Source organism: Pezoporus flaviventris, unplaced genomic scaffold (genome assembly GCF_033815535.1).
Source record: "Pezoporus flaviventris isolate CSIRO_AGI_PZ_B2104156 unplaced genomic scaffold, CSIRO_AGI_Pfla_v1 ptg000002l, whole genome shotgun sequence".
Lineage (NCBI taxonomy): Eukaryota > Metazoa > Chordata > Aves > Psittaciformes > Psittacidae > Pezoporus > Pezoporus flaviventris.
Genome location: NW_026892550.1, coordinates 3,049,895 through 3,072,940, shown reverse-complemented (window position 1 = coordinate 3,072,940; position 23,046 = coordinate 3,049,895). Strand labels below are relative to the sequence as shown.

The following is a 23,046-nucleotide window of genomic DNA, read 5'->3' as shown; positions in this document are numbered from 1 at the left end:
AGACTTGCTCCAGAAGGCAGACATGCCTGTGCACTGTGTAGCAAGTGCTGGGTGTAGCAGAGAAAAAGGGATTTTGGGGTGATGTTCCACCAGTTTAAAACTGGATTAACAAGTGGACAAAGCCACGGTTACTGATTTCAATCTTCCTTCACTGATGATAAGAAGGGAAAAAGGGGGAAGAAAGAGGGACAAAGGAGAAAAGGGATGGAAAGAGCTTGGTCTTTATGTGAGCTCTCACTGTTGAATCAAAGTCTGGCTTCTAGAGAGAAATACCTACTTGTCTGCAACTACAGAAGACCAGGTCTGACAAGGGGCAGAAGTCCACCAGGGCAACCAGGTTAAGTTACACACCTAAACCTATATTCATCCATGGATTTTTTTGCAGCTGTATAAATGGGCAGATGGATCACATCTATGATCTTGTTCCTTTAAAGATTCAAAAATGAGCTTCTCCAGGCCATGGAGGAAGGCTGCTCTTCATAGAATCCCAGACTGGTTGTGGTTGGAAGGGACCTTAAAGCTCATCCAGTTCCAGCCCCCTGCCATGGGCAGGGACCCCTTCCACTAGAGCAGCTTGCTCCAAGCCCCTGTGTCCAACCTGCCCTTGAACACTGCCAGGGATGGGGCAGCCACAGCTTCTCTGGGCACCCTGTGCCAGCGCCTCAGCACCCTCACAGGGAAGAGCTTCTGCCTAAGAGCTCATCTCAGTCTCCCCTCTGGCAGGTTAAAGCCATTCCCCTTGGCCTGTCCCTGCAGGCCCTTCTCCAAAGCCCCTCTCCAGGTTTCTTCTAGGCCCCTGTAGGCACTGGAAGGCTATATTTGACATTGACATGAGACTGAACAGCAGGAGAAAGTCGTTGAAGTCTGGTTTTATTGAGCTGACAAAGTGGCGAATTGTTAATGGCAGGTTACAAACATGATTTTGGTTGACCACAAGCCTGCTTGGTAAGATGGGGAAGAAACAAAACTCTTACACCAATTGTAGAGAAGCTTCCTGAAGCTGGGTGTCAGGATAACTCCAAACTGACAAAGATACAACAGGTTGTGAAGTTAAATACAGTGCAAGGAAACAAATCCTGCACCCGTGCTTTGCTTTCACACCTCCAGCCCCTGCCAACGGCTTGCTTTGCAACCCTCAGGAGACGATGCCACTTCTTCCCAGCACATTCCATCACTGAACCACCTCCAACGCCACAATCCTGCCTCACTGCACTTGAGTTGTTCCCAGCCCCACGGCGCTGGCGTACGCCGTCAAGATCTCCACGATCTGTTTTGTTTCCAGGGTCATGCGAGCCTCGGTGAGCCAGTCGTGGGCCACCCTCCTGGACTCCCCTCTCAACTGGTTGACAAACTTGGCCGCCAGCTCCAGGTCTCCGTGTTCGATGCAGTAGGAAGCGTAAGACAGTAACTTGAAGGTGTCGAGGTCGTCGGGGCTGAGCTCTGCAGGCGGCTTCAGCTGCTGAGGGTGAAAGACAAGCAGGGACTGCAGGTAGGACAGGAAGTACTGGTACAAGCTGTTTCTGGTCTCATCGATCATAGCCACCCGTTTGGCCAGTTTTTGGACCGTGTAGAAGCGCGCTCTGAGGGCCTCTTCGCTGTAGACTCCCCGTGTCAGGGACTCCTGCGGGAGAGCTGCTGTTAAGGCTTCGGTGAACGCGTTGTCAGCACAACTGGCTTTGATGGCCTTCACTGCACTCTCCAGGGGTTCTGTGGGACTGTCCCCAGAGGCTGTTTTCATGCAGTATTTGAGTGCTTCCACAGAGAGCCACAGCTGATGGGCCTTCCTGGCCTCCTCCTCTGCCACTGCGTGACCTGCAAGGTTAAGCCAAGAATGAGATGCTCGTTTGGGTGCACACATGGGAAGTTGTGAACATGAGCAGCAAAAGCCACCTCTAAACACTCTGCTTTGACAAGCACCCACTCCCACAGCACTTGATCCTAAATCTGATCCATAATTCAGGATCAGAACAAGACAACAGCAGTTTGGACTCACTGAGTAATGTGGCAAACCCAAGACCACAAGTTACGTGCCCAAACCTGGGTTTAGGCACCGAGGTTGGGTAACACAACTTTAGTCCTTAGAGAAAGGTGATTTCAGTGCTCACTCTCGACTGCTTGCTCAATTCCCTTCAGCCTGGCGAAGGCAGTGTTGATGTCCATGGTGAAGTTGTCTAGCTGCTCCTGATTAAGGCGTCTGAACTGTATTTCTTGTTCACTGAGTTTCTCTGCTAAGTTCTGAAACAGAGCAAGACACATCGATCAGACCAGAAACAGCCACTTCATTACAGGCACCTGATTTTTAAGGGGTGTTTCTATAAAGCTCTTGTCCCTGCTAGGGACAATGCATATAGTAAATACAACAGACCAGTGAAAAGCCTTACTAGAGTGAATTTAACAGTTATTACACTTGGAACTATCCAAAGTTTATCATTTATGGTAAAATCTTTAGAGACCTTGTCAAAAGTTCCTCTCCAGTATTCTCGTGTGCCCCCTTTAGGTATATGAGAGATATCCCCCTAATTCCCTCAGGGACTCTTCTCCCTTACCTGCTCAAATTCCACCTTCAGGTCCTGCTCCTGGACCCTCAGAACGTCCCTGATGTGGTCTGTGTGGGCAGCCGCCTGCCGCCGGAGCTGCGTCCGCATTTCACCCTCCATCACCTCCCGCACTTCTTCGATCTGCACACACAAGGGGCTGTTACAACAGTGCTAGTTTCCAACTGCTTGTCGCAGGTGGTGATTTATACAACATCACTGATTACCCAGCAGGTATTTTATACAAGTGGCATTGATAGGGCCAATGTTTCATCTTAAAAAGCTGCTGAGGTCCAGTTCCATAGCTGAGCCTTTTCCTGTTCAAAAGCAGCTTCACAATCCACTAATGCCAACAACTGCTGATTACTCACCAGGCACTTACTGCGGTTTAGCCACAGAAAGGTTTAATTTATGGTGTCTGTATCTATCCCAGACTGGTTTGTGTTGGAAGGGACCTTAAAGCTCATCCAGTTCCAACCCCTGCCACGGGCAGGGACACCTTCCACTAGAGCAGGTTGCTCCAAGCCCCTGTGTCCAACCTGGCCTTGAACACTGCCAGGGATGGGGCAGCCACAGCTTCTCTGGGCACCCTGTGCCAGCATCTCAGCACCCTCACAGGGAAGAGCTTCTGCCTAAGAGCTCATCTCAGTCTCCCTTCTGGCAGGTTAAAGCCATTCCCCTTGTCCTATTCTTCCAGCCCCTTGTCCCAAGCCCCTCTCCAGGTTTCCTGGAGCCCCTTTAGGCACTTTAGGAGGCTGCTTTACCTTCTTCTCCTGTTCCAATTCAATCTCACTCTTGTGATGCTCCAGCGCTTTGGCCACAGCTGCCTCAAATGCTTTTTTATCTTCAAGTTTCTGCTTCTCCAGGGCCAGCTCAATGTGCTGCTGCTCCCGCACCCGCTGCTCTGCCAGCTGCTTGTTCAACTGGTCGATGCGGCGATGGGCATGTGCAATGAGAGAGTTCAAGTCGTCTGTTGATAACTGGTCAGCTGAAGAACACACAGGGTGTTAGGGAAGGTCTGCAGGGAAGTGGCTGCTCTACTGCATTGTCCACCTCCCCCTCAAGCACTCTGAGGCTCTGTGTGGTTGGCCAGTGAGCATGTTTTATGGGGATCCCTGAGCACTTCAAGCCTTTGACCTGTGCTAATGCCCACCCAGAACTGCTCTGAACCCACCTACGGGGAAGGACTTCCAATCTAGGAGAGAAATCCCAGACTGGTTTGTGTTGGAAGGGACCTTAAAGCTCATCCAGTTCCAACCCCCTGCCACAGACAGGGACACCTTCCACTAGAGCAGCTTGCTCCAAGCCCCTGTGTCCAACCTGGCCTTGAACACTGCCAGGGATGGGGCAGCCACAGCTTCTCTGGGCACCGTGTGGCAGCGCCTCAGCACCCTCACAGGGAAGAGCTTCTGCCTAAGAGCTCATCTCAATCTCCCCTCTGGCAGGTTAAAGCCATTCCCCTTGTCCTGTCCCTGCAGGCCCTTGTCCTAAGCTCCTCTCCAGCTTTCTCATATCCCCTTTAGGCACTGGAGCTGCTTTCAGGCCTCCCTGTAAGGAGCCTTCTCTTCTACAGGCTGAACCATCCCAGCTTTCAGCCCATCTCCATAGGACACTGAACACTGATAACTCCAGCTTGGTCCAATCTTATAGAAATTAGATCCTGAAAACACTGAATTCATTGTGAGAGGCAGCCACAACTTATCTTCCTTCACCAGTGCTCCAGACCAGCAGTTCCCAATCACATTTCTTACCCCAGTCTGTACTTTCCATGTTTGGCCTCTCAAAGAGCTGTGGGGGTCACAACCACTTTGGATTTGCTAACAAGTTTGCTATTTTGCTGCCTGGAAAGGAGGAGGACACAGGCTACACCTGCAGCACCTCCTGACCTTACATATGGGGACCTGAGAGCTGCCCAGGCTCTGTAAAATGCTGCAGCTCACTTTGCACTGGCTGCCAGCCCCGTTTTCCATACAGGACTACTCAGGAATGCCTGCCTGCAGGGTCTGAAGCACATGAAATTCCACAGTGCTCCAGCCACCCTGCTGCTGAGTGCTGGGGAGAGGACTGGCACAGGAGGGTTCAGTACAGTGGTGCTCAGCAGGGAAGTTGAGCAGCAGCACTAAGCTCAGTGCTGAACTTACACTGTTATAATGAGGGTTTACTGCACCCCAGATTTAAATTTTACATTTCTTTGATTAAAAGAATATAAATAATAATCAAGCTTAGAATCAAAGGGTTAATCAGAACTGAAACCAGCTTGAAGATGAAATCTGGGCAATCAAATCAGCTTCAAATGAAACTGATCTGGGTTTGGTGGCCCAGCTCAGAGCAGCCCTAGTACTGAGGTGTTGTGGCAGGGCTGTCAAGAGCTGCAGTATCCAGTATCTCTGCCACCAGGACTGCTGAGGTGGGCCTCCTTCAGGACAAACACCACCACAATATAAACTAGGATTGGTCTTCAAAGGGTCTGCTTCTCACTGGAATCTCAGCAGCACAAAGACTGGCTTAAATGTAAAGTCATGCGCCACACAGACATGAAAAGGGACAAAGAGAAGAGATGACATGCACAAGACAGAACAAGTTAACTCACCTAAGTCAGTTATCTCTGCAACAGAAAGAGGAGAGGTTGGAAAAGTTAACACACATTCACTACAACAAGTCAGTCATGCAGAAGTAAAAGAGGAAACTAAGAGCTTATCATCTACAGTGACTTAAACAAGAGTTCAAGTCTTGAGGAATTCAGGAAGAATAATATGGAAGTCTCTCTATTACAAGATACAGCCCAAAACATCCCAATCACCGAAATCCCCTTCAGAAACCTGAAGACTGATGTTTAACCAAATGAAACATGCACACAGTCATGGTGCCATCAGAGACTTACTTAGCCCCTTCCAGCCAGGCTTGACATCGGGGGTGATGCTGTCAAGCTCTCGCTGAAACTCTTCTCTAGCTGTAGTCACAAGCTCATGATATTGAGCTACAATCTTGGCCTCAGATTGTGCTGCCTGAACCTGTAACAAACCCAAATGAGAGGGGGTTAGTATTGAAAAGGGAAGCATAGAGAATTTACAGCCAGGCTCTGAGTTAGTGGGTAACACCATTTACACACCAAGTCATCAGCACACATTGCTCCTGTTCCTCCTTAACCTCACACTAAATTCCTCTTGGAATCAAACAGGAAGAAGAAGTTGCCCACAGAAAGGACTGACTCCAGTCAAGCTGCCTGGAGACTCTTTCAGGAGAGAGTTCAAGCTCTCACAAAGATCTTGTCATGGCTGATTACTGGGAGTACAATCAGCTCTGAGACAGAGTATAGCTGGAACAGGATGGAACTTACTAACCTACCACAGAGGATGTGGGGATGGGAGACCTGCACAAGTTACCAGGCACTTACAGTCTGTGGAAGCATTACCTTTTTCACCACATTGTCCAAGTCAACTATCATATGACGAAGGTTTTCTTCTGCAGAGGTAATGTGAGATTTGGCTCCTGCAATCTGAGACTTCTTGGCGTCCTCGATTACACCTTTCATCTTCTCTAACTCCTCTCTGAAAAGAGAAGCAGCTGCTAATGATAAATAACATGTACAGGTCTTACAGCATAACCCCAGAGAAAGGTTTACTTCATGCTGTCTGCATTTACCATAGACTGGTTTGGGTTGGAAGGGAGCTTAAAGCTCCTCCAGTTCCAACCCCTGCCACGGGCAGGGACACCTTCCATTAGAGCAGCTTGCTCCAAGTCCCACCCAGGCTTGCCTTGAACATTGTCAGGGATGGGGCAGCCACAGCTTCTCTGGGCACCCTGTGCCAGCGCCTCAGCACCCTCACAGGGAAGAGCTTCTTCCTTATATCTAACCTAAATCTATTCAGGTTAAAGCCATTCCCCCTTGTCTTACCACTACATGCCCTTCCAATAAGTTTAATATTGACAAAATTATCCAAGAATAACACTAAAAGGATTATGGATTATTTTAATCTTATTTGAATTTACCACCACTAGATACAAGCACTAAGGGGATAAACAAGTTCTTAAAACAGAATAGGAGTGTTTCAGACTCCTGGGTACAGTGAGGACTGTGTGCACAGGCACCCAAGATAATGGTACAGCCATCAATCAGAGAAAGGAGGGGTGACAAAGGAAAACAATCAGGTGTACACACTGCAAACTGAAATGTTCATTAGTGTATGGAACCTGGTTTTGATTTGGCACTAACACATCAGTGTGCCTGCAGCAGTGACTGCATCCTTTCTAGAAACTCATTGGGTGTCTCCCAGCCCTCGCATGGACAATACTATCTCACCATTCAATGAGCCTTAAAACCCAGCAGCTCACTTGGCTTTTAGAAGGGCATCAGCAGCTTCGTCCACAGCTCTCCTCCGATCCTTCAGTGCTTCCTCCAGTGTGCGCCACTGAGAGGACTTTTTCTCCCCAGCATCCTAAGAAGCAGATTCCTAATCAGGGTCACTGCAATCACTCAGTGAGAGAGTTGTCAAAACAAAGTCTGTAGAGATTTATAGACCCACAGAATGGTTTGGGCTGGAAGAGACCATCCAGTTCCAACCCCCTGCCATGGGCAGGGATGCCTCACACTAGACTGTGTTGCCCAAGGCTCTGTCCAACCTGGCCTTGATTCACACATTGCTACAAATTCCACTTCTTGCTACAGATTTCACTCAACCTGAGCAATATCCTTGTGTTTTACCAACAGCAGGAATTATTCTCCTCTTCCAGTGTTTTAGTTTGGGTTTGTTGGGTTCCTCACCTGATCAACAGCCATTTGTACATGCAGAAAAGGCTGTGTGGATCACTATGGTGCCACAGCGAATACCTGCATGTATTAATGTACTCTAATACCTAAACACTGCTTTTAAGCTTAACACTTAAAGCATCATAATACTTTTAAGTTGCTTAATGTTAAAGTAAGCTTAACACTTAAGCTTAAAAGCAAACTCTTAAGGCATTTGTTTTACTAACCACTAGATTAAATCTTGTGTGTGTTTAGTTGCCCATATGCTCATTGATTAACAACTAAATGATATCCTCTGATCCAGAACTCAATAGGCAGCAGCAGTTCCCCACAAGTATTAGGTTTATTCCAGCACTGGTGCACCAGAACCACAAATGCCATTGCTCATACACCACCTGCTCATTTCCAGGCAAGAAACAAAGAACCCAGCAAGATTTGGTAAGGAGAAGAGCTTGACAGAATTAGCAGGGTGGGCAGCATAATACCCGCACTGTACCTGGGTAAAAAAGGAACTTGGGAATTAAAATACAACGTGAATACTTGCAAGCAGAAAAGTGCAAGTTAATAATACATTAATAAAGGGAAATAAAGGAGTTGGGGAAAAATAGATCATTCAAAAGCAAAGCCACCTCATTCACAAGTGAAACATGAGTGATAACAGTGAATACATTGCAAGAAAAGCTTCCAACTTCAGTTTTAGTTGTGAGATCAAAGGTTGTTTGGTGCGGGGTGGTTCTTTCAGTGTGTTCAGAAAACGGGGGGTGGTTCTTTCAGCGTGTTCAGAAAAAGAACAATATTGTCCCAGTTTACCTCAGAATTGTCCATGGCCTCCTTCAGTATCTGTGAATGGGCATTGACTGCTTGCACAGCAGACTCCTGGGCAGTAATGGCCTGAAGGGTTACACGAGCTGTTGCGCTTAGAGCTCCTTCAAGAGTTGCTGCAAGGGCTGGAAAAACATGAATTAAGTCAATTAAACTATAGAGAAAAGAGTTTTAGAATCAGTGAAACGACACCTCACATCCGCTGTGCCTCCTTATGCTATTTTCTATGACCCAAAAGAGTTCAGTTCAGGAACTGCAATACAGCCTCCAGAAGAAGAGTCACCAAACGCACTTCCTATTTAGAAAGGGAGTTCTAAGGTGCAAGTCTGCACTTACAGCAATAAAATTCCTCCGTGGAAAACCTTCACCATGTTTTTGCACGGGAATGCATTTAATCCAAGAGGTGTATCCCATCACATAGAGGGAGGCTGAGCCAAAAGAAGAGAAGCTGAAGGGGTATCTTAAGTGATGCCTTCCACATCTAAAGGGCTGTAACAGAAAAACCTGAACCAGGCTTCTCAGAGGTGGCCAGAGAAATGGAGAGAGGCAACAGATCCATGTGGCAGCAAGAGAAATTAACTGGATGCACCAAGTTCTCCATCTCAGGAAGTGCTGACAAAACTGCTCAGGGAGGTGGAACAACCTCTATCCTGGCAGAGCTCCAAACCTCCAGGGAGGCCTTGAGCAACCTTCCTGTGGAAGGATCATTACTTATACTTTCAAAGGGTGCTCCCAGAGAGGTGGATGATGCCCCAAGCCTGTCAGTGTTTAAGAGGCCTCTGGACAATGCCCTTAAGAACATGCTTGAACTTGGTCAAGCCCTGAAGTGGTCAGGGAGTTGGACTTGATGATTGTTTTAAGTCCCTTCCAACCAACCGAGTCTAATCTATTCTAACCTGTCCCAATTCCCCATGCAGGGAGATGGACCTTGGAGATCCATTCCAACCCAAAGTTTTCCATCATTCTTTGACTATCAGGTACTTCATAGTGAGTGGAAGAAGCTTCAACACCACTCACTCTGCCAACCCAACACAGAGACAACAAAAAGCTGTATAAGCAGCTTAGAACTCTAAAGCCAAGAGAGTCCAACAATTCTTCTGTCATGTACAACACAGAGAGGAAAACCAACGGCACACTCACATGATATCTTCTCTTGCTCCTCTTTGTCTTGCTGGGCAAGCCGGGCTGCAACTTCTTCTGGTGACCGTTCTTTTACAGCATGGAAACCTTCATGTACTTTACCTACTCGGAAGTAAAAGAGCTTGTTTCAGTGGAGAGCTCAAGTTAGTACCTGGATTACTTGCAGGGAAGTCACTTTCTTTCCTGCACTGATTTTTATCATCAGGATCACTTTACAAATCTGACTTCTGCACAAAGCCATGCTGAAACTACCTCAGGCACTTTTATATCTGTAAGTAAAGGCCAGGCTCACATCTTCTTAAAATTAAAGATGGTAGCATGGACACCTCACCTGCATGTGTAGATTTGATGTTGACCAGATACAAAAATACACAAGATTCAAAGGCAAAAGGCAAAGCAAGAAGTGAGAAACATCTATGGAGACAAGTTTAATTTTTAAGATAGTATCTTGGGGGTTTTTAGCTCTCCTTTGGCATGCTTAGTGTCCAGTTAAAATAACAAGAGATTAGTGAGCAGGTTATGGTGACTCACAATTCTATTCTATTCCTTAGCCTAAGGCTATTTAAGAGTGAGCATTCACTTAAGTAATTCAAGACCAACAGCAAGTCTGTATCTGTACTGAGGAGACAGCCCAGACCTCTCAGACTCAGGTTACCTTCTAATAATGCTGATGCTAACTCTGAAGAATGTATTTACTTATTGCTGCCACACTTGTTACGAGATGTGTTCATACATAAAGAAATTAATATAATCCCATCTCAAAGAGACCATGATAGAGAAGCTGCTGCTTCTTGTTGAGTTAAGCAATGTTCTTCAGTTGCTCCACTTGGCCCTGGGCAAACATGCTTTTCTGAACAGCAACCAGAAAGCCACAAAGAGCACAGGCAAACTGGACTATGCAAGTTCCAGTTCAGCATAAAGGCTTCCCTCTTGTGTTCACACCTATACCTGTCCCAGGTATCACTCTCAGCTTCTTAGTATGCTAAAACTCTATTAACAGATGATGGGAGTTTCCTTCTGCGAGAGGCACAAAGAATCCTTTAAAAACAAAGAATCCTTTTAAAAAGCCTTTAAAAACTAACAAATACCAAGACAGGAGTAAGAGTTTATGCACTTGAAGCTATAGGATTTGGGGTTTATCCATCACATTCACATGATCTTTTTCACCTTCTTCAGTCTGTATCCCAGGAGCTGGCACCGACACGGCTACCCCTGTTGCAGAGATGATCTGTGCTGCAGCCTTGCCCGCTGTTAAACACAGTTACAGAACAAAACCACCCAGTAAATGTGTGTTAGAATGTTAAGAACAGGGATATAAGACTTCATTATTTTTTTGCCTCTAAAAACATTCTTTTGGACACTGATATTAGTATTGCCAGAGAGCTTCCTGGAGACACAGCAACCAAGTATTACACATACACACACACATGCAGCCATGAAATGTACAATGATGTTAAAACTGCTCCTCTCTAAACCAATCCTGTTTGATCTGGCTTTACAGTAGCTCAATCATTATCCAAATGAAAGCTTCTTGTGCTTGCAAGCAGAGGTGAATAGCCTCAGCACCAAAGTGATCATCCTGCTGAGTCCCATATCTAAAGTTTATCTCACATTCCAAACAGTCTATAAAGTAAATTAAGAAACAAAATAGTAGGAAAAAAGAAATCTAAAGCCATTTTAGGCAAATTTCCCTATGACTGAAAATAACATTAATTCTCAGAAATGAGAGCATACTCATCATCAACCATTCCAAAGGACTATCTTAAATCTCCCCTAGCACGTATGACATAGACCATTAGGATCTTTTGCTTCTCTCCACACGATACTGTATAACTATACCTTCTTTTTCCTCTGCAGGAGCAGCAACCTCTGTTTTGCTGATGTGGGATTTAGCGGGCTGTTTGGACTCTTTCATTACTTCTGCTACAGATGAGATCTTCAGTGGGCCTTGCTGTAGCTTGAAAAATCAAAACCAAGAGACCCCATCAGTTTTCCAAGCAGCTTGTGTGGCACTGCTTCCATCAGAATGGGAAAGCACATTTCCACATCTAGATGGCTGTAGCATAAATCTAAGCTTCAAGGTACAGATGAAAACAATAGCAAGGCCATGTCATTTCTTGCCTTGATTTTTAATGTAGAAGGAATCTTTACAACTTCCACCTCTGGAAAACTGAAGGGACAGCAGTGCCACAGGTTTCTTTATAAATGTTTATTAAGGTATGAATAAAAAGCAGGTAATTTCCTGCCTCAAGTGTTCCAAACACTTCTGAGTCTGTTGAGCACTACAAATAACACAGAAACTATAAAAATCACTCACATGAAGGTCTGAAACCACTCTAGAAAGCAGATTTAAATGATTTAGTCTCTATAAGATATCTTAAACTAGTTCAGTTGACACTTCTCTATTTCAAACCTCTGCAGCATTTATTGTCACAACGAGTGAGGCCATCAGTCTCTCCTACCCAGCTTCAGCTCTTTAGATGAGTGCTCCAACAGCCTGCCCCTCAACTGTCAAGCTTTGCCCCACACACTTCTGGCAGTCACCCCTCCCATCCTGACCAGTTTCTAGGCAACTCCTTCTGAAGCTCAGTGGAAAAGATAGGAATTGTTATTGCTCAAGCTATTGCACAGCTCAAGATATGTTTTAACTAAAGAACAAACGCGGTGATTTGGTCTGGGTATCACTGAATGATGCCACAGGCACGGTGTGGGATTGACAGGCGTGAAAGGAATCAGATTTGCATGATTTCACTGACTGCGCTTTGAAAGGATTCAGACACTCATGTTCAGGGCAGACAAACACTCAAGAAAAGAGTATTGCAAGGTTTTATGATATTAATCCTTTAATATCCATTACTCAAAGCCACAAGGAATTAAGAAAAGCATCTGAGTTAGAGCCATGACTGCGCAGGTGATGACTTTGTCAGCCAGCAAAATCTGCTAGTGCCTGGGAGGCATGAAGAGCTTGGGTGAGCACTAGGGTGTCTAAAGCCAGAAAAGAGGCAGTTTTGGTGAACTGATCTCCTCTTCATTAAAAACAGCTTTCTTAAATGCCAATTTAATAACTTCTGGGTTTCTTGCGGGTCAAGTGGCTTCTGGAAGCTCAGGACAACCAGAGCAGAGCAGCTCTTCAGCATTCTTGGATAACTGAGAAGCGTTTGCTTTCAAATGTAGGAACAGAGAAACTTCCAGATTCAATTTCCAGAAGGCAGCGTCAGGTTTCCCCTTCCCCATGTTCATGCCACTAAGATTTCAAAGGGTGATGCTTACGCATGGCTCTGTACCACGCAAATCTTTACTCATTCCAGCATGTTTTCAGTCCTCTTTAAAGTTAAGTTCAGCTCAGAATAAGAGTTTTCTAATCCTGCTATATCTACACTGAGCCTCTAGGAAAACAGTTAAATTCTAGCACATCACCTACCCCTCTCTCTGCCCACTTTATGTCTAAGCAGAGCAGCTATTCAGTTAGGAATGGGAAACACTTACTGGTTTCTTTGGCAGCGGTGTGCTGTAAGGTGCAGGACCAAGTGCCATCTCAAAGAGTTTATCTGAGTAGGGAATGGCCTTCTCGACGCTCTCCCGGAACTGGGAATCATAGCTGGCGTACAGGACGGTCCCCCCCACCCCTCCACCCACAAACAGGATACCAGCACCGATGATTTTACCTACAGAAACACTGAGGGGGAAAGAAGAGTCAAAGTTATCAGCTGTATTAGTGAGAGTGATGTAAAGTGTATTATATGACAAACATCAATCAGTTTGTGAGACTTCAGCTTCTGGCTGAGGACAACCACTCTGTTCTTGCCAATAAACCCAGCAGCCACTTTAAGCCACTTTCAGCACCAGCAAATCCATGCTCAGTCATGACAAACCCAAAGGCAGGATGGCAACTCACAACCTTCCTTGTAACTACTGATCATCTCGATGAGCTTCATTTACATTTGACTGAATCAAACAAGGAAGACACAAAACTATGAGAATGGAAGTTACTCAACAAGTCCCACTGCTACCAATTTGCTCCCACGTGAAACTAAGGAGCAGATTCCCTCTTGGTCAACGCAACAGAAGAACCAATTTATGGACTCACAGAATTCTTTGGGCTGGAAGAGACCTTCAAAGCTCATCCAGTCCAACCTCCCCTGCAATGAGCAGGGACATCTTCAACTAGATCAGGTTGCTCAGAACCACATCCAGCCTGGCCTTGAATGTCACCAGGGATGGTGCATCCACCTCTTCTCTAGGCAACCTGTGCCAGTGTTTTACTACTGTCATCCAGCCTGCGTCTTCCCTCTTTAGTTTAAAACCATCACTCCTCATCCTATCAAAGTAGGCCCCCGTAAAAAGTCTGTCCCCATATTTCTTATGAGTCCCTTTTAAGAACTAAAATGCCACAATAAGGTCTCCCTGAAGCCCTCTCTTCTCCCAACTGAATAACTCCAGCTCTCTCAGCCTGCCTCCATAGGGGAGACACTCCATTCCTCTGATCATTTTTGTGGCCTTCCTCTGGATACTCTCCCATCAGATCCATGTCTTCCCTGTACTGCGGACTCCAGAGCTGGATGCAATAATCCAGGTGGGGTCTCGCCAGAGCAGGGTAGAGAGGCAGAATCACCTCTTGACCTTCACATTCCACCCTCCAAATCCCCCTACGTACCCAGACTCTCCTGAGGAGGTGGCATATCCACGGTACAGCTGTAATGGACGGAGTGATGCCCTCCGGCACCGGCTATTCTGCAAGAGGTAGAGGAGACAAGAGTTAAGCAGTGAGCGCATTTAGACTCAACAGCAGTATCCCAACAGTCTGCTCCATGGCCACACCTCACACACTCTCCAAAATAAAGCAGCAGTTAAAATCAGAGCACTGATGTTGGACTCTTGTTTTCCCTAAACAAAGCAGAGAGCTTTTTCATAGAGTCACAGACTGGTTTGGGCTGGGAAGGACCTTAAGATCATCCAGTTCCAACCCCCTGCCATGGGCAGGGACACCTCACACTAAACCATGTCACCCAAGGCTCTTGAACACTGCCAGGGATGGAGCATTCACAACTTCCCTGGGCAACCCATTCCAGTGCCTCACCACCCTTACAGTAAAGAATTTCCTCCTTTTATATCCAATCTAAACTTCCCCTGTTTAAGTTTTAACCTGTTACCCCTTGTCCTGTCACTACAGTCCCTAATGAAGAGTCCTTCCCCAGCATCCCTATAGCCCCGCTTCAGATACTGGAAGGCTGCTATGAGGTCTCTAATGCTATGAGGTCTCCAATGGTTTCACAGGGAGCTTGTAGCTTAAGAGCTTTTTAAGTGGTAATGAGGCATTTTTAAAAACAAGGAGGAAAACCAAACCCTGCCCCAGCTTATTTCTGCCCTGACTTTGCCCGTTTACATTCGCTACCCAGTACAACTGGGTTAATTCAGATTCTCTTTGTCAATCTCAAGACAACCCCAAGCCCTCAGCTGTGAGCAGAGCAGAGGACAACAGCAGCTGTTTAAATGCTTAAAACTATTAAAACCTCTATTTAATACTTCCAACTGCTTTTATTTCTGAAGACATACGAGCAGATCTTGAGCTTCCATACAGACACCTCCCCTTTACAAGAACTAATCACAGCTTTCCATAGAGACATCAGAGTAGAACATAAATTGCTATATGAAGAGTGATATTTTGTTGTATTCTACTCAACAGAACCCACATTACCCAAGATTTTTATCTATCTCCTTTACATCTGAATACTCCGATGTACCAGAAAGACTGGTTAAGCTACTATAGCCTACAGAAGGAGAAACACCATCCCCTGTCAGGTGTTATTTTCCCCACACAAGAATTGCTAAGAGAGAAATCAGGACTCATGGAAAACCACTCTAAAGGCACAAAAAGAACTTTTCCCACAGATAAAGTATTTTGGCCAAGCAGGGAATTTTCCTTTAAATAGAAGGAAAACTGGGAGATGCTTCACTACAACATAAGCCCCCAAAGGAAGTTTCTCTACTTCCTTTGGCACATGGCAATAAGTAACAAGGACAAATCTTGTGCTTTAGGTCCCATCCCTGCCCAACAGCACAGAGAGGAAAGGCAGGAACACTGAATTCTTAAGATTTTCCAGAAAGGCAGCCAACACATGTTTAATGAGTAACAGGAGCACGGGTACAGCAACAGGAAACGTGCTCCTCTTCCCCCTGAGACCTTCCCGAGCCCTCTCTGGCTTCCGGGGCTGATTTTCTGGGTTACAATGGATAGGCAGCAAAATCATGCATGTATTCTGTAGTGGTTTTGATTATTAGACTTGATTGCCCCAGCAGCACACACTGAGGCTTCACTTGTCCTTCCAAGGGGAACTTCACAACTAAAAGCCTTGGAAATCATCTTGTAATCGACCGCTGGCCATGCTCCTGCCTCTCAATAGCTCCACACCATGACACACAGGATGAGCAAAACACTTCAGCACTGTGTGTACAGCTCAACCCAATGAAATGAGAAGGGACAAAACCCATTCTTTTCTATTCATCAGACTGAATTTTCAGTCCCTTCCAGCACTTTGGGTTTAAGTTATTTTGCCTGATGCTCATCTGGAAACAAATCGTTGCTCCCAAGCCCTTCAGCAGGCTCTCCAGAGGTTATCCCACAGCAAGAGGGGGTTTAAGGCGACTCACTCTCACACCTGTGCTCGGGCTGGACTTGCCTTCTAGGTGATCCTGGAGGCTGCCACAACCACAACCTTGGTTCCTGGGGCAGTTCTTCCATTTGCATGTTGGCTAAAGCCCCTTCTTACCCCGGTGATGGCAGGTAACACCCTACCCAGGCAGTTCTCCCACCTTCAGCAAACACATCTGTTCCTGCATTGGGAACAGGCTGTGCTTAGGTAGCTAAGGGAGAAGAGGGGAAAATATGCTGCTGGTACCTCAGCATTTATCCTTTGTATACCAGGAGGGTTTTTTTGGTGGGATTATTGGTTTTAGTGCAGATGCTCTATGGACCAGGAGATGTTTGTGGTCCATCCCAAGAAGGGATGTTCTATGATCTGCCAAATCCCCATTTACTGTTCATCAAGTTGAGAGGAAGCAAAACCCAGGAGCTCTGCCTACAATGTTGGACTCTCACACTAGTGTACATGTAGCGACGGGAGTGAGAACTAAACCTAAACCCCAACAACTCTTTCCCTCAAGATGCTGCAGCAAGCAGAGGCTCCTGCAGCTGGCCACGAAACACCAACCAAAAGTCTTAGGTATCAATGTTTTATGAACCCAACCTCAAGTCTGATTTCCTTCCATCACATCCAAATACACTACACTAAAAATATCATTGATTCCTTAAAAATCCTTCTTTTTTTAAAGAAGCATTTTCTCTTTTGGCCATCATAATAATATTGCTTGTATTTCCTGTATCACTGTAATTTGGAAACTTACAGGTAGTTTGAATCATTTCCAGGACTTTGTCAGGTTTTAGACCCCTGTTATATATTTGCAATATTAAATTACAATGGATTTGGAAGAAATAGATGGCACATGCTTTGCTATGCCCTGTGAAAGGCAGAAATAACCCTTTGCTGTCCTGCAGAAGACAGAGAAAACGATTTTGATAAAGCATCACACAGACAGATCCCTGTAGCAAGGGCACTGCAGGGCAGCAGTTGCCATTTTTTCCTCCTCTTCCAGCAGTTCTATGTGCTGTTTGTTTCACCTAATTCCTTAGCTGCTTATTATTTTACATTCATTATACACTATTATATCACCACAAGAATCACTTTGCAGTGCACATCATACCTTCAATCTGGCTAATATTCAGAGCCGCAGTGAACCCAGCATTTGAGGCTGTTGCTTATACTTCACATGTAATTTCAAATTACAGAATCCCAGACTGGTTTGTGTTGGAAGGGACCCTAAAGCTCACCCAGTTCCAACCCCTGCCATAGGCAGGGACACCTTCCACTAGAGCAGCTTGCTCCAAGCCCCTGTGTCCAACCTGCCCTTGAACACTGCCAGGGATGGGGCAGCCACAGCTTCTCTGGGCACCCTGTGCCAACGCCTCAGCACCCTCACAGGGAAGAGCTTCTGCCTAAGAGCTCATCTCAGTCTCCCCTCTGGCAGGTTAAAGCCATTCCCCTTGGCCTGTCCCTGCAGGCCCTTGGCCAAAGCCCCTCTCCAGGTTTCCTGCAGCCCCTTTAGGCACTGGAGCTGCTCTGAGGTCTCCCCTTAAGAGGTCTTCTCTTCTCCAGCCTGGCTCCAGCCCCCTGAGCACCTTATAGTACCCAGACACAGGACACACCACCCTCTGCATTCATTCAGTCCCAGCTAAACCTCTCCCAGTCACCAGGCTCCAGCATGCTGCCCCAGAGCCTGCACAGAATGACGCCTGTGCTGTTTTCTGCCGCACGGGATTTGCGTACTTAAACAGAAAGAGGAAACCAGAAACCTCAGAGGAAGTTTATTATGACAGAGATGAGGTGGAACAAGGGCATCTGACCATAGAACTCCAATTAATTTCCCATCATGCAAGACCTCGCAATATCACACCTTTTACAAAAAGCCTTCTGTTCCTCTGCAAATTAAACCACAGAAATACTCCAAATAAGGGAAGGTCTCTGACCCATCCTTGCATACACCTACAAACAAGGCCAAGTTGGACGGGGCCTGGAGAAACCTGCTTTAGTGGAAGGCACCCCTGCCCGTGGCAGGGGGCTGTAACTGGATGAGCTTTAAGGTCCCTTCCAATGCAAACCATTCTGTGAGCCTATAAATATGAATAAAAAGAAGCAAAACGTATCAAAAACCCCTTTCACTGCATGACTGCTCTTGTTGTCCAAACTAAGTTTCTGTTGTGTTCGGTCTCATCAGGAAATACGAGTGGGGATAAAGGGAAAATTTAACACGTGGGTTTTTTAAGTAAGGAAACCACCAGCAAGGACACAGACAACAAACTTCACAGAGTGCTGTGCCTTCTTTGTCTGCACAGTTCTTCCACAAAACGTTTACAGACCAAAGACACACTCCCAACCTGCAAAGCACAATGCTGGCGTTGCCAGTGCTGTACAGTCATTCCAAACACATCCTTCTAAAGCCTGAACACATAGCCCCAAGTGATAAACATCTGCAAAAGCCTGTTTTCTGTCTTCCCAACGCCCAGCTAAAACATTCCACAAGCCTGCAAACCCAGAGCCTTCCTTTGGTGATCTGCACCAGCCTTTATAAAGCAGCAGAGGAAGCACCAATGGCTGCACTGGAAGAAGCTGGGAGCTTTAAAGCAGTTACCTTTCAGCTATAGAGTCAGTGGGGGCTGAACACACACCTGAGCTGCATGAATAAAGAGTAACAAACACTGAACACAGAATAGAAGATAAAAGTGATTTGATCAGATGATTTTTTAATCACTGTTAACAGACACCTGAAACACAAGTTGGGGCCTTTGCAGAGGAGCCACCCTCACCTATAAACTCTCCTAGCTACTTAAAGCTGGCCAACTGACAGTGGGCATGGAGCTATGGCTCTGCATATATGTGGATACTGAAACAGAAAAGATGCCAGGTGCTTCTCTTATGGAGCCTGGCTGAGAGAGCTGGGATTGTTCAGCCTTGAGAAGAAAAGGCTCCTTAAAGGGACACCTCAGAGCAGCTCCAGTGCCTAAAGGGGCTATAAGAAACCTGGAGAGGGGCTTTGGACAAGGGCCTGTAAGGACAGGCCAAGGGGAATGGCTTTAACCTGCCAGAGGGGAGACTGAGATGAGCTCTTAGGCAGAAGCTCTTCCCTGTGAGGGTGCTGAGGCGCTGGCACAGGGTGCCCAGAGAAGCTGTGGCTGCCCCATCGCTGGCAGTGTTCAAGGCCAGGTTGGACACAGGGGCTTGGAGCAAGCTGCTCTAGTGGAAGGTGTTCCTGCCCGTGGCAGGGGTTGGAACGGGATGGGCTTTAAGGTCCCTTCCAACCCAAACCACACTGATTCTGTGCCTGTTTCACAAGGGCTCTGTAGTGTATTGTCATCCTCATCTCTGCAGATGCATGAGGGCAAAAACCCAGGCACTTCATCCCACGGGCACATTTCCTCCTGGCATCGCATATTCCCTCCTCTTCATGTCGTTCTGTGAGGACCGAACGCTCCCCGTTACAGCTGCTCGGTACCACAGCCTCCCCACCCGTCACTCTTAGCACCCACGGCCGGACCCACCGGGTCAAATCGGGGCAGGGCTGTGAGGGGCCGGGAGCCGCAGGCGCAAGGGAGGCCGCGGCGGGGAAGGCAAGGTCACGTCCTTCCCGCCCGCCGCCGAGCGGGCCCGGGCGCTGCGACACCCCGGAACCGGACGGCTGAGAGCCGCTGCCGAGCCCCGCCGCTCCTCCGGGCTGCGGCCACTGCTCACCGGCGCTGCCGAGCCCCGGGCCGGTGGGACCGCCGGCACCAGGCCTGGCACCGGCCACCGCATCCCCGCCGTGCAGCGCGGCGGGCGCCACTCGGCCCGGCCCGCCTCCTACCCGCAAGGCCGCAGCCGGTAGGCGGCCCACGGCGGACTACCAGGACCGGCATGCTTTGCGGGCAGAGCGCCCCTCCACCCCACGCACTTGTGCCGCAAGGCACGCCGGGACTCGTAGTACACACGGCTTACCAGAGCCAAACCCCCACCCCTCCAGGCAGCCTATTGGCTCTCGCGGCCGCCCCTCAAAGCCGAGCAGCCAATCACAGCCCACGCGTGCGGAGTCATTCAGAGCAGACCGAGCCGCGATTAGAGGACGCGCCTCATGTCCCCCCCCCGCCCCGCGGGCAGGCCCAGCCCGGCCGGTCCCGTAAGGCGGGCGGCCAGGCCTCATCGCCCGGAGGGCTTCCCCAAAGCTGCGCGCCTCCCGCCTCACCTGCGCTGCCACGGCGACGCCCGCCCGGTGACACGCCCGCAGCATGGCCTCGGAGCCGGCGGCGGCCGGGGCGGGCAGCAGGAAGGCGCTGAGCGCGGTGACTGGCAGCGCCTCCAGCCCCCCCCTTCCGCACCGCGAGGTTCAGGCTTCCGGTGCGGCGGGGGCGTGACCGCGCGTTGCGGAGAGTGACGTGAGGCGTGTCCAATCAGAGCGGAGGGAGCGGGCCGTGTGCAAATGTCACTGCCGTAGCGCGGGGACATGGCGGCGGCGGCGGCGCGCCGGGCACTGGCGGGTGGGTGTTGAGGGGAGGCGGGCGGCCATGTTGGATCGGGAGGGGGGCTGTGGAGTGGCGGTACCGCGATCGCGGGGTGTCCGCTGAGGGTGTGTGGTTCTCCGCAGGGATCCTGGGGCGCTGGGCACCCCTGGCCGCCCGTAGCACCGGCCTCGTCGCCCGCTGCTGCGTCAGGCAGGTGCGGGCACCGGCGGCGGCCCCGCTGTGGAGACCGCGGCCACTGCTGTGGGGGAGCGTGCCTGGGGGTGGCACGGCGTCGGTGCTCAGCAGGTATGGGCCGTGCGGGAGCGGGGAGAAGGGCTTCGGAGGGGGCTTGTGGTAACTGCTGGGTCCGACAGGCTGCTTGGGGTGGTGTCTGCGATAACGGGACTCTGTTAGACCGAGGTCTCCCGGTTCTGCTGCGAACAGCGATTGACGCAAGATGTGAACGGAATAGACTTCGCAGATGTAGGTTTTGCAGATAGCCCTCTTATAATCGGCACTGATTGTTTCGCTGATGATTCATGGAATGAGTAAGGTTGGAAAGGACCTTAAGATCATCCAGTTCCAACCCCCTGCCATGGGCAGGGACACCTCACACTGAACCATGTCACCCAAGGCTCTGTCCAGCCTGGCCTTGAACACTGCCAAGGATGGAGCGTTTGCCACTTCTTTGGGCAACCCATTCCAGTGCCTCACCACCCTCACAGTAAAGAACTTCCTCCTTATATCTAACCTGAACTTCCCGTATTTAATTCTCCCAGAATGCCAGTAGCAGCTGAATGTTTGCTCTTGAGCATCTCACCACTTTCAGTAGATGAAAAAAGCTTTTCAGCATGAAATAATAACGTAAGAAATGAATTTTGACACAAGTTAAGCACCACAGCACGTAAAAGCACTTCTTCGGTTCTGTGCTTCGTGTTAGGTGAACTCTTGTGAACCTTCAGACAAGTCACAGCCATTTCTCATTGCACGAGAGACAGTGATTGCTTTTGGAAAAAGATATTTCATTCCTCTTCTGTTTTCTTCCCTGGTTTGGGGGTGTTTTTAGTGTCACATCTCTCCTTCCAAGTATCCTGCATCAGCCAGCGAGGACTGTCACCTACACCAGCATAAAGCGTGGAAAGAGGAAGACGGTGAAAGCCGTCATTGCTCGGTTTCTCCGGCTGCACAATGGCCTTTGGGTTAGGAGACAGGTAAGGCTTTGGTAATATAAGTGTGTTCTTTGTACAAGGGCATGCAGTGACGGGACAAAGGGAATGGCTTTAGCTGACAGAGGGGAGATTTGGATTGGATGTTAGAAAGGAATTCTTCCCTGTGAGGGTGCTGAGGTGCTGGCACAGGGTGCCCAGAGAGGCTGTGGCTGCCCCATCCCTGGCAGTGTTCAAGGCCAGGTTGGAAACAGGGGCTTGGAGCAAGCTGCTCTAGTGGAAGGGGTCCCTGCCCGTGGCAGGGGTTGGAACTGGATGAGCTTTAGGGTCCCTTTCAACCCAAACCCTTTTGGGATTCTAAGATTATTTACAATCAGTGGGCTGATTGTTTTCCTTCCAGTAGAGGGCAGTAGCTAGTGTGTAAACAGGGGAAGTTTAAACTGGATATAAGGAAGAAATTCTTTAAGGGTGATGAGGCACTGGAATGGGTTGCCCAGGGAAGTTGTGAATGCTCCATCCCTGGCAGTGTTCAGGGCCAGGCTGGACAGAGCCTTGGGTGGCATGGTTTAGCGTGAGGTGTCCCTGCCCATGGCAGGGGGTTGGAACTGGATGATCTTAAGGTCCTTTCCAGCCATAACATATTTCCAAAAGAGGGGAATTTCCCTGCTTTGGTTATCAGTACATCTCTCTCTGTGTGTTTGTAGTAACTGAAAATTCTTGCATGTTTTCTTCTGCCAGGCTGGTTATAAGAAGAAACTGTGGAAGAAATCAGCTTCCCAAAGGAAGCGTTTGAGAGACTTCGTGTTATGCACTAAAACACAGTGTAAACTCCTCGATAAAATGACCACTTCCTTCTGGAAAAGAAGAAATTGGTATGTGGATGATCCCTACCAGAAGTACCATGACCGCACGAATCTTCGTGGTTAGGAATCTTGGATTCACTTTTGCACCTGTCTAGGAAAGGAAGTGGTGCTTATGGTATGGTCTTAATTTTTGACATATGCATGTCACATCATCAGAACTGTGGGTATGAGCACCCCGAATAAAGGAATATTCAGGATGTATCTTCCAGTGCACTTTGTGTTTTACTTAGCAGAGTTCAGGCTGGCCTCCTGCATGTTATGATGACTGTTGTTCTCCTGTGGTTGTGTGTAACATGGATGAATACAGTCTAAAACAGCACTAAAAGTGAATAAAGCAACATATTTAATCTCAAATCTTTTAAGAGAAACATGTTTAAATAACCCCAGGGCATATTTTGCCGTGTCCATACTTGTTAGTAGCTTGCCGAATGGAGTCTCTTTGGGAAGGGGGAGAGTAGGGTCCCACTCGGTATTGTTGCTGTCATGGAACCAGGTAAACTGTTGCTAGGTCTCTGTTAAATAGCACAGCAAAGCCCCCGTGTGGTGGCTATGTACAGTTTTAATGACTGATTAAAAAAATGCATTATCCACTAAATTTCATTAGAGGATGACACTTTGTATCTTGTGTTATGTTTTGAGTACGATAATACACGCTGTGGGTCCTACACTGTATTGTCACACAGTCAGTGCT

The 23,046-nt window shown here is 48.0% G+C and overlaps 2 protein-coding genes across 9 annotated transcripts; one reads left to right on the top strand and one right to left on the bottom strand.

Annotated features, from left to right (window-relative positions):
* Positions 1-849: 849 nt before the first annotated feature.
* Positions 850-20,227, bottom strand: IMMT (inner membrane mitochondrial protein). 8 transcript variants are annotated; one of them, XM_061466684.1, is made up of 15 exons: positions 20,071-20,227; positions 13,898-13,974; positions 12,730-12,919; positions 11,078-11,200; positions 10,411-10,483; positions 9,244-9,348; positions 8,092-8,228; positions 6,867-6,970; positions 5,947-6,082; positions 5,416-5,545; positions 5,125-5,139; positions 3,299-3,522; positions 2,547-2,678; positions 2,106-2,235; positions 850-1,812 (listed from the first exon to the last, which is right to left on the bottom strand). In XM_061466684.1, the coding sequence occupies exons 1-15, from the start codon at positions 20,113-20,115 to the stop codon at positions 1,205-1,207; spliced, it is 2,229 nt and encodes a 742-aa protein (XP_061322668.1). In that variant the 5' UTR covers positions 20,116-20,227; the 3' UTR covers positions 850-1,204. The 8 variants fall into 8 exon arrangements, with proteins under 8 accessions (XP_061322668.1, XP_061322676.1, XP_061322649.1 ...); XM_061466692.1 differs by having other exon boundaries at positions 9,244-9,345; XM_061466665.1 differs by having other exon boundaries at positions 10,411-10,491; positions 11,083-11,200.
* On the top strand, positions 20,114-22,709 carry MRPL35 (mitochondrial ribosomal protein L35). The gene is made up of 4 exons (XM_061445183.1): positions 20,114-20,222; positions 20,320-20,632; positions 21,393-21,537; positions 22,231-22,709. The coding sequence occupies exons 1-4, from the start codon at positions 20,114-20,116 to the stop codon at positions 22,417-22,419; spliced, it is 756 nt and encodes a 251-aa protein (XP_061301167.1). The 3' UTR covers positions 22,420-22,709.
* The last annotated feature ends 337 nt before the right edge of the window (positions 22,710-23,046 follow it).